General features: G+C 42.9%; 1 protein-coding gene across 1 annotated transcript; it reads right to left on the reverse strand.

Annotated features, from left to right (window-relative positions):
• Nucleotides 1–223: 223 nt before the first annotated feature.
• On the reverse strand, nucleotides 224–2059 carry myf6 (myogenic factor 6). Its single transcript, XM_079494714.1, has 3 exons — nucleotides 1511–2059; nucleotides 953–1046; nucleotides 224–848 (listed from the first exon to the last, which is right to left on the reverse strand). The coding sequence occupies exons 1-3, from the start codon at nucleotides 2030–2032 to the stop codon at nucleotides 739–741; spliced, it is 726 nt and encodes a 241-aa protein (XP_079350840.1). The 5' UTR covers nucleotides 2033–2059; the 3' UTR covers nucleotides 224–738.
• Nucleotides 2060–11420: the final 9361 nt, after the last annotated feature.

Consider the following 11420-nt stretch of genomic DNA (forward strand, 5'->3'; position numbering starts at 1 on the left):
ATTTTATCTTTATTATTATGTTTTTATCTATCTTGGTTTGGCCAATCCTAACTGTACCCATCCTATGTTTCATTCAGTCAGTGGTGGGAAAAGTACTCAAATGTTTTAAAGTATACTGCAATATAGAAATACTGTGTTACAACTTGTAACAGAGTAACTTACAAGTAAAACTCTGAATTAAAAATGTACTTGAGTTAAAGTACAAAGGCATCAAATTGTACCAAAAGTACCCATTAAGAACAATGTCCCATTACACACGTTTTCAAATGTATACAAATCTTTTGAAAATAGCAGATCTACACACTCACAGAGCGTGTAGATCAGCTATTTTCAAATGGCCAAAATGTATATAGAAAAGTGGGTTTTGTAATAATAAACAAAATCTACAAAATAACTTCTAACTAAAGTTTCAAATACTTGTAGTGAAGTAAAAGTACAATATTTGCCTCTGAGATGTAGTGGAGCAGAAGTAAAAGTATTGAAAATGTCTTTCCAGTTTCCACCACTCATATCACTAATGTTCTATGACACCTAAATCTCAATCTTATCTTAAAAGAATCTACATCAGTTATTCATCTGTATAAATAAGGTCAATATTGTTACTCTTATACAAACAAATACATAACAAAAAGAATGACTGTATCAATTGGAAATAACTTGGAAAACAATGGAAATGTGAAATACCGAAAGCACGTTTGTTCAATATAAACCGGGAAAAAAAAGAAAAGAAAAGCAAAATCAATTTTCCGAGACCTCGTCATTGAAATTTGTCTTGTCTTCATTCGAGATGCTGTCGACGATCGATGACAGCCGCAGTAAGCTAGTGGAGGCCGAAGACTCGTTGGTACCTGGAACAGAAGGAGATAAACAGACCACAGGTGAGTTCATATAGTTCGGACCACCAGACTGAAGTTATGCGTGGGTTCCTGATCCATTTTGCTTTGGCATCGACCTTGATCTCTCGGATTCATCACTGGTGTATTGGAATGATCAGCGGATGTCTGCCAGGATTGACAGGTCTTTTCCCAGTGATAGTCCTTATTGCCCTGTACAGATATACATATCTATTAATCCTTTAGTTTTTAGGGTTTGTTTTTGTATTCAACACATAGGCCTATACAAAATAACGTTAAAGGTAACATAGCTATGGATCTATGTACATTATGACTGTTACTGTGATTACACATTTAAGTTGACGATACATTTTCACACGAATAACAATGTAATAATTTTATACTATTGTATGAAATAGTTGATCTACGAAGTGACGTGTTGTAAGCTTGTAGATCAACTATTTCCGCTATTTTTGGAAATTTTTAAACGTGGAAACGATTGACGATTATGCAAGAATAATTGCGATTATCTCAAATTATTGTGATTAGACAATGATGTAATAATTGTGACAGGCCTATACAGTATGTACAGTAGGCTACAATGTCAATTTCAGCCACGTGACTTTCATGCGCAAAGGCAATGTTAGTGTTTAGGCAAAGTTTTGTACAGAGCTTACATTTTGTCCTTTGACGTTAAAAGTGTGTGAACCATTTTGCGGCGTTTTCTCCTGATCGTCCAGCGTTTGCAACAGGTCCTGTAATTTCTCAATGTAGTTTATCGCGCTGCGTAAAATCTCCACCTTGGGTAGCCTCTGGTTCGGATTGGGCACGGTCTTTTTCTTTAGCGCGTCGAACGCCTCGTTGATCTTCTTGAGCCGTCGCCTCTCCCGGAGGGTGGCGGCCTTCCGCCTGTCCGTCGGAGCGGACTTCCTCTTGCAGATCTTGCAGGCCCAGATGAGGCATTGTCCCTCACAGTGTGGCTGGAGACCCGGCGGGGCCAGGACATGCTCCTCTCCACTGCTCTCGCCCCCGGTCTCGGAAGGAATGTTGTCCTGCCCGGACGACAACGGACTGCCATTCCCCGCATACAAAGGGGACACCTCCGCCATGTCCAAATGTTGTAATGATCCATGATCGCCGGCGTCCAGATAACGCAAATCGTTAAAAAGACAAGTGCTGGTCTCAAAAAGGTCCATCATATTGTTGTACCGTTGTGCGGGCTATGTTTTGACAGTGTGACTCTGGCATTTAAATAACCCTGTGACACAAGCTACCAGGCTTATATATAGAATGTGAAACTCTATCCCGCACTTTGGCCGAGGCAGTGCAAGGAGGCTTCTTTTTTCAATGGTCCTCAAAGTTTGCAACAAAGTCTGCGTAGGAAATAAATACACTAGGCCTCTAGTAGAACATGAAAATGTCACTTCATAGTGTATCTTGTGACAGGTGCTCTAAATGCCAGCATCATGTTGAAATTGAGACACACGGTACTACAACCTATATATGCTACAGTTACATTAAACCTACAGAGTTAAAATGCCGCTACAGTACATGGTACATTTTTTATTTGATTTTCAGTAGGCCTACTGTTTAAATCAGTGGTTTTCAACCCTTCTCACATCAAGGTCCATTATTTATTCAGCATTTGAGCCATGGACCACCACTTGATGACAATTAGCCTCTCAGACCCAAAACATAGAATATTCCGTTATTGTTGGATGAGATTTTGTCCACAATTCCATGTTATATTGATGTGAGCGTAAAAGAGCGTAAAAATTAAACCATTAAAACTGTTCCATTTTACAAGAGTTAAAGATCTAATAAATATCAAAATCCATTTGGTTACCAACTCCATCATTTAGCTGGGGACCACCAGAAACCCCCTCAAGGACCACTGGTGGTCCCCGGACCACTGGTTGAGAACCACTGGTTTAAATCACATGGATCAGTATCTTATCTTGATGACTTGCCCAAACTTTCCTACTTGCTCTTTATCCAACGTTTCCTCAACCAGCATCGTCCCTATTGAGAGACAATTTTTTCAAAGCACAGAAATACAGTAATAGAACATACTGTATGGCTTACTTACTACTAATTGTGTATACTTTATGCTAAACTGGCCAGTCCAGCTTTAGTACAAAATACTTATGATTGGTCTGTCTGTCTGTCCGTCCGTCCGTCCGTCCGTCCGTCCGTCCGTCCCTCCCTCCACATCCATCCATGTATAAGCTCACTGGTGAGAGAGTATGGAAAGAGTATGGAAAGTGCAACTTGGGTTATATCTTTAATTTCATTCAAATAGACCTTGAAAACACATTAACACAGCTATTCATATTGAATCTATGAAAACTGCTGTGCATGACCACTGTTTTGAGGGAGCACTTTGCTGTTGTACAACCAGCAACCATCCATTATTACCCTATGGATGTCCCTCTATCTCTCTCTCACCCCCAGCTCTAATTACATTGTTGTGGAAGGGTGCTTCTCATGTCACATTGTTTGAAATGCTGCTATGAGTCAACGTGAGATCACTAATCAAGGCATCTGTAAAATATGATACGATCTACACAATCATTTGCCAGTCGCTTAATCCGTAAATGACTGGGGACTTTACAATAGGGAATGCAAGGCTGACGTCACGGTAGCCCTACTGGCCTACCAGCGCCATTTTGATTGTGATGGCCCCTACTTATTAGATCTGCATCAAGTGTATAAAGTTGGTGTTTGAGTGTTTAGTGCACAGTGCTAGAGCTCTTTCAGTTCACCAAAATGGGATTTATTAAGCGTTGTGAAATACAACAAGTAGGCTTCTCACCATAAACAAGGTCAGAATATTATGCTGGAAGGTCTGAGGAAGGGCTGCGGCCCGAAACGTTACCTGATTAAAAGTAAAGAAACTTGGGAGCCTGAATTGGTGTGCCGATTTTTTCATTTCTTATAACACCCACCAGTATGCCTGTTTTGTAAGTATGCCTGGTTTGCCTGGTGGGTGGTGATGAGTGGTGATCCATCTGAACTGAAGCCGCACCCACAGCTGTTGTATGATAAAGGGGAAGGGATGATATTGTGATGTCACTATATCACTGTCATTTTGATTGGGCCTTTTGACTCAAAGGCGAAACCAAAGATACACAGGGAAGACATATTTCAATATTCTAACCACACCTGGGGGTCTATTAGAGGAATGTAGATAGAGACATACAAAACTCCATCTTTAAACATGACACGCCCCTTTTTATTTAGGAGGTACTTGTCATTCACGTGCTCTCTATAGACAAATGCACAGAGGCTTGCCTGGGTGCAGCCATTACTGAGGTGTACCATTAAGCGCAGCAGCACTGATTAGCTACACCTGGCCTACGGAGCACCTGCTCCATGGATTACCCCTCAGGGCACCCTTCTGCGAAATTCGTCTATAGGGATCCAGCGAGTCAGTGCGGTGCTTGTCAAAGTTGTCACTGTACAGTATCAAACACACTGTAAATGTGCTCACCTCTGTAAGTGAACTGATATTTATGGTACTGCTCCTATAATCCAACGTGCCCCAGGGAAATGCGTCTGGCTATGACCAAGGGAATTCCTCTTTAGTGCAACTGTGTGTTGCTTACTCCCAGCGTCTTGCCAAGGTCCCATTTCACATAACCTTTGAGAATGTGTCGCGATTGAGAAGCTGTATTAATGCTGAACTTGTGTCTCGGTGTCACTTGTTGAAGTGCATGGCGATGATACCACATAGCACATAGTTCCCAAGACACCGTCACAATACATGAAGGTCAGACAGAACTTGGGTTCTATTTGGGGGGGTCAGGGGTGCTGAATGATTCAGAGGATCCAGAGCTGGACAAATACAGGGACCCTGGAACACGCTACGAGATAACGGGCAGCCCAAAAACGTTGGTGATTGTAGGGTATTTTACAAGTGCACTGTCTGTAAAAACAGCTTGCAAAGAGCTGTGTTTACAACTTAAGGCCTCTACATAGTCCGTTTTGTGACATTCAGAAGGGATGGCTGCATGCACATTTGTAAGTGACACCACTCCCATAGCCTGGAGGGACACGTTGGGCACAGGCACATTGTAATTGATTGTTTAGTCATAAGTAGTGTACCATACAATTTACAGCAGTGGGCAGCAGTGGGTAGTAGGTGTGTGTGTGTGTGTGTGTGTGTGTGTGTGTGTGTGTGTGTGTGTGTGTGTGTGTGTGTGTGTGTGTGTGTGTGTGTGTGTGTGTGTGTGTGTGTGTGTGTGTGTGTGTGTGTGTGTGTGTGTGTGTGTGTGTGTGTGTGCGCGTGTGCGTGTGCGCGTGCGCATGGAGTGCTCATGGATGCAACAAGCGTGTTCATGGATGCAACAAGGAGATACTTTCATTCATGTGTGCGAGCCTCTGATGGCTTCTGAATGTGTTTTGGGATTGATGTTGGAATCGAATTTGCATTCCATGATTACCATGTAAATCAACAGGCGTGCCTTGCTTTCACCACCATATCCACATTATATGGGCATGTTAGGGCATATTATAAATGCACGAGTTGAGATGATTTATTTTACTACCAGAGCAATAGAGTACGTGTTCAGAATGAACTACTCTTGCTTTAGACGCTAATTGGTTTTGTTCATTGCATTTTGATTAAACTCAAATGCGAGACACACAAGACGTGCGACTAAGACAGAACAGAGTCTTATGCAGCAACAACCCTTCCAGTGTTGATTTTGACAGCAAATTTTCATTTAGTTTTACTGTTTTAGTCATATTTTAGTTACCTGAAATCTGTTAGTCTAGTTTTAGTCGACTAAATATCATATGATTTTGGTCAACTAAATCTACAGTTGATTTTGTCGACGAAAATGCATTTTGTCGGGCCTTGATGGAATGGAATGGAATATTTTACACTTTGATGCAGCGATGCGTTGTGAGCTTGTAGATCTGCTATTTTCAGAGCGCAACACTCAAGCACAACCAAACATAAAGTGATCTCTTCTCCACTATAATCCCTCCCTAACATTTTAGTCTATAGTTTTGAATTGCTGATAAAATTGTCAGTATATTTAGTCATAGTTTTATGGCTTAGTTTGAAAATAGTCCACGGACGTTTTTCGTTGTAGTTTTAGCCAATGAAATCAACACTGGTCCCTTCTCCACAAGGCTAGCGGGCAAGCTGCATTGTGGTCAGTGTCAAGGGGCTGATGCTGTCAGCTGTCAGGGAGAATCTCTGTTCAGACTGGAGGGACAGAAAGAGGCGGCGTCCGGGGGGGGGGGGGGGGCAAACTGCAGGAAAAGTGCAGAGGCTCTCAGAACCACTTGGTGAGCAGTGCAGTCAAAGCACGAGCAGCATGAATACTGAACCAATGTTTCTCGTGTTGCCAGACTGTTGCCTCTCGCAATTTTCAAATGCTTCCGTCATACAGTCTGGTGGAGAATGGAAGCTCTGATCATGAGTAAAATATAAAGCGGAAGGGAAGCCTCCTCCCCACTTCCGTTTCGTCTTTACAGTCGTGCAAATTTATCCTAATATAAATAGGAATCATATAGCTTGCTGCTTAGCAGCTCTAAGCTCTAAAGATATTTTAAAATGTATTTTTGTGACAGATTACTCGGATTTCGGTGTAGTTCCAGACTATATACTAGCATTCGGAGATTGTGTTGTCTGGCTACGTGAGACTAATTAAAGGGGGATGAAACCAGTGTTAATTTTGTTGAAAAAAGTCCTAACCACACCAAAGGGTCGAGACAGTTTTAGCGTTGTCCCTGCAGTGTTGACGTGCGTTGATTCAACGCATGGAATTCAATGGCCCAAACCACACCAAAGTGTCGAGACGGTTTTAGCGTTAACTCCTTGCAACCGTTTGGACCCAAGCAGTTGCATGGTGACCCTTACGGCCAAGCTACACCAGGCTTTTCGTGCACAAAACGCGCGTGTTTACCCCCGCGCGTGCGTTTCCCCCCGCGTGTGCGTTTAATTTAGGTCCAGTCCTATTTTTGAAAACGCACGAGCGGGCCGCGCGTTTAGGGTAAACGCGCGAGAAAAGCCTGGTGTAGCTTGGCCGTTATAGGGCTTAAGACTAAAAGACGACTAAGGTTTTAGTCTACCAAGACTATTCATACTACAGTTTTAGGTGAACCTTCACCTGGTTAGTAAAAACAGAGAGATGTGTTGTGTGAGCGGTGACCACCGCAGCGTGACGTTATGTTGTAGTTTTTCGGTGGTCACCTCTTCACCAAAAAAAGAGTATGAATAGGCCTTTAGATATAACAATTTCAGATGACTAAATAGGACTAAATCCGAATTTTCTGTCAAAATTAACACTGGATGAAACCCTATAGGCTGATTTTGTAGTTTGTTTTCCATTTCAGGTCAGAAACTACACCAGGGTAAAAAAAAAAAAACATGGTAGGCTGCATAAAATTGACCTTATAGTAGACTACATCATGATGAATGGGCAATGTTAGATGAAGTTGTCAAAGTGTGCTGTGCCCTGACAATAGCCTACTATTGACTACAGGGCTATAGTCAAACATGTGTCTCCTTACTCCTATGGGAGAAAAGACAGGGAATAGATAGCTGGTATCTACTGCAGTGTATATGCATGTTGAAAATGTACTTTCTATGTAAGACACGATTCAGACGTTGACTGTTCTTATTATGAATCAATCATCGAGCCATTACAATAAGTAAGACAAAGTCAACTAACCATGAATCTTGTTCATGTCATTCATTGACAAAATAGTTCTAATAATCACACTTGTGTGAAGTGAGGAGCGCTCACTGTATTTTTTTATATCGGTGATGTCTTACGTCGTCATAAACAAACATTAAAGTCCATAGACTTAGTTGGCAAACTGTTTACATCATAAGTGCTCCAAACAAAAAATCCCATAGATTTGGCTGCCGTATGACATCATCTATAAAGGCCATGCATTGGAAGGGCCAGCGTTCCTCTAAAAAAGAAAAAAGAAAAGCAAAATGTTGGTGTAGAAAATGTTTTCTGCCTGACAGCAACGGTATGAAGTGAATAGTGAATAGACAGTAGAACATTCAAGTACGAATTGTGCAGTGTTTTGTCGCCAAAAGAAAGAGAATAAAGCTCTGCTGTGTGCAAAAAGAGGGTTGTTTACTGACTGAAGGCATTTATCCTTCAAGTTTTTGGATTGCTCTGTTTTGTTTTGTTTTGTTTTGCTTTGCCTTGTCAATGTTCAGGCAGGGTCTCTGGCTGCCTCAGGAGAACACTCTTGCTTTGGTGAAATGATTGGAATGTTTTACTACATTATTTATAGAATGCAATTTCCAATGAGCTATTCACACCATCTTCTCCCAGAATTCTTGTGCCACGTGACCCAAACGTGCTGCTGTTATTAGCCATTCTAGAGAGAAAGCAGATTGCCTTACGGCGTGATATAAACAACATGCAGGACAATGCTGTGGATTAGGCTGGAGGAACGTTCCACTTAAATGTAGAAATGTACAGGGAATCTGAAGGGAATGTTAGCTACTGGATGTGAGAATGTTCATATACTGTACAGTGACAATCAGCGGTGGACAGCCAGTAGTAACTAAGTAACTAAGTAACTAAAGTACTACTAGTTTCCAATTTCCAATACTTTTACTTATCCACTTCGGACCCATATACATTTCGGCCGATCTATACAAGCTCACAATGTGATGCGATGCGACGCATTGTGAGCTTGTAGATCTGCTATTTTTTGCTCAAGTACATTTTGAATTCCAGCCTGAGGAAGGTTGCAAGACCGAAACGTTGCTTTAATAAAATGCTCTGAACCCAGCAAGTGGCAGTGTGCGGGTGTCCCTCCTTTCACATTGTGAATTCCAGACTTTGACTTGTAACAGAGCATTTCTATACTTTTTTTCCCACCACTGTACATCATCACCATGTGCTCTGTCTCCATTCTTTGAGAGTCGGTCCGTAAAGGAGTGGATCAGGTTGGGGCCGGTGTGCTGACACTGTCCACCACGGTTCATGATCATTATCAGCTCTGTTTATGGACCCCCCCCCCCCGGTCATAAACAGAGCTGATAATGAACATGAACCGTGGTGGACCTCTTCCTCCCCCACCACCAGCCTTCCGCCCCCCACCCCAGACAGGCTGCACACTTGTTTTGCTGTTTTAGGAGGAAGTTCCAAGCACCGTGACCGACACACACTGTATATTACCCCGTCGCCACACCTGGGAAATGACTTAGCCAATCAGAGGTTAAATACCCCGCGGTCATGGGCCTGATGACAGTGTCTCACCTGGGGTCGTGACCTCCCGCCCTTTAGGGTCATCGGCCCAGTGTTCCCGTTGGCTAGGGGGCTATGACTAGCTATTATGGCTATAGCTAATGTGTGGAAAACAGGACACTATATCTCAATACAGACGCAGGGTTAGAGATGTCAAAGCAGTGGGAAAATATTCGACCTCTGTGCAGTTTTGATTTCTTATACTAGATTCGTTCCTGTTTGTGCTCTGCTAATCTAGACTACAATGTCTTAGCCAAAAATAATTTAGCTGAATGTTCGCCCTAGCCCCTAGAATAATGCTATTGTTCATGTGGTTAATAACACAGTATTTGCTGCTGAAGTCCTGACAAGATCATGCCACCCATGTCATAATAATTAGATTTCAGTGTGTGCAGTGTGCATTATTTAGTATCAGTAGAAACTAGAAAGGTCACTGCAGGGGGATACTCTCGCCTAGTTTATATCTATCTATGTTCTTGTCTAATATTACTTATTTATTACTGAGCAGATAGTTTGTGCACACAGACACATAGGCCCAAAAATCACAGTGCTCTGTGCTACTGCACAAGGTTGAGACCTGCCAGTCTCGTCCACTTGCTATCTCACAGAGACAGAAGCCCTTACACAAACAACGGCTCCTCTCTGTTGACCCAACCGCGGCTCTGAGATTGTAGCTAGCCAAGTATCACGTCCACTACCTTCTGTCCCGATAGCATCGGCCACAGAAAACACTCTTAATCTCCCTGGGCTGGCTCCCTCAAAGAGACGGGCTCTACGCGAGTGCTGCTCAAACAAAGCACAGAATAAGTGTCTGTTAAGCTAAGTTAACAGACGGCTCCCCTCACTCGTGCTGTGGCAGGGCCCTGCGCTGTGAGGGGGGGGACTTGGGTTTCAAAGGCAAGGGGGGTGAGTGCTGATGGCATCTGCCTTCTCTCTGGTCGACGACCCGGGTATTCAGTTCAAAGGCCGAGCGGCTGAAGTGCATCAATTAGCGAGGAAAAGTGCCTGGCTCCGTGCACTGCCAGCAAGCTCTGTACGCTGCTTAACTCCCTCTGACCTCAGAGCATTACGATATGAGACATGATGAGAGTGTTGCACACTGTTAGGGTACGGTGACGACGAGACGTTCCGGTTTGTGTGCCGGGACTGTCCCAATTTTCAAGCTCCCAAGTCCTGACGAATGTCTGAAAAACACTCAAAAGGCACAGTCTCAAATCAAACTGGTCAGGCTACTACTTGGCCTCACTCCCCGAACCCACCTCACCCCTGCCCACTTTGATAGGCTGGAATGGCTTAGGGTTGCAGAGTACAGCATCTTGCAATGGGTCTAGTCCACAAGATTCACTACACCACCAAGATACCCTGCATGTACCTGTCTAAATACTTGCTTAATGTCAACAAAGTCCACACCAGAGGGAGCTCAACAAACCATGTGCAACCCAGATTTGGCTCAAACAAGGGATTACATTTATTTCGCTCCTATGCCACTAAAATGTCTAACGCTCTACCAAAGACATGTGAATCCCTTGACTCCTTCAAAACCGCTCTCAAAGAGCACCTACGTACGGTTGCAATTCGAAACTGGCCCCTATAAATAAAGTCTGAGTTCCCCCCACCCCCTTTTTCCCCATACTGTAGGCTACTTGTTTTGCCCTTTTTAGATTTTCTTTATATGATGTTTTTATAGAAGTGTACATTTGTACGTCTCTAAATGTTCTGATGAATTGAAAATGGTGGACCCTGTTGTAAACAGTGTAATGCTTAATCATGATGTCGTCCACAGTAACAGTTTTGTGTTGACTTGCTTTCGTTTGAAATGTACTAGGGCTTTAAGCAACTATTCAACTATTCAACCTTGTTGGTACTAGTTGACTAGATCAGGTACTGTCACTGTACTGTCACTGTAATGTACTGGCACACCCGAAATCATCATATATACAGTTAAAATGTGCGTGTGCGTTTGTGTGTGTGTGTTAGGTTGCGCACAGGTGGTGAAAAACAACCATGCTGTTTTCGTGCTCAGACCCAGGCAGCCAGCCAGCCAGCCATCCACACACATATTGCTCAGACCCAGGCAGCCACACACATAGGAGCTCCGTAAGGGAGTGATTGCACCACTCAAAAATGACTAGAAGTGAATGCCCTAAAATGTACCCATTCGGCATACTGTGAAATAAAAAATTCAATCAATCAATCAGTTTTCCACATTCACTACCAAAATGTCACGTTTATTTTCACCAAAACAATTGTACTTGTTTTGAGCGCTTGCATAGATGTTCGTCATGTTCTGTTCTGTTGAAAGGTGCAGTCACTTACAGTACTTACTAGGTATACCAAGTGCTAAAATAAT

The sequence above is a fragment of the Electrona antarctica genome, assembly GCF_951216825.1.
Source record: "Electrona antarctica genome assembly, chromosome: 23".
Classification (NCBI taxonomy): Eukaryota; Metazoa; Chordata; class Actinopteri; order Myctophiformes; family Myctophidae; genus Electrona; species Electrona antarctica.

Coding starts and splice junctions, on each gene's coding strand:
- myf6 (XM_079494714.1), bottom strand. CDS start 2,032: ATGATGGACCTTTTTGAGACCAGCACTTGTCTTTTTAACGATTTGCGT. Junction 1,047..1,510: donor TTAACGTCAAAGGACAAAAT/GTAAGCTCTGTA, acceptor ATATCTGTACAG/GGCAATAAGGACTATCACTG. Junction 849..952: donor GATGAATCCGAGAGATCAAG/GTCGATGCCAAA, acceptor CTTCTGTTCCAG/GTACCAACGAGTCTTCGGCC.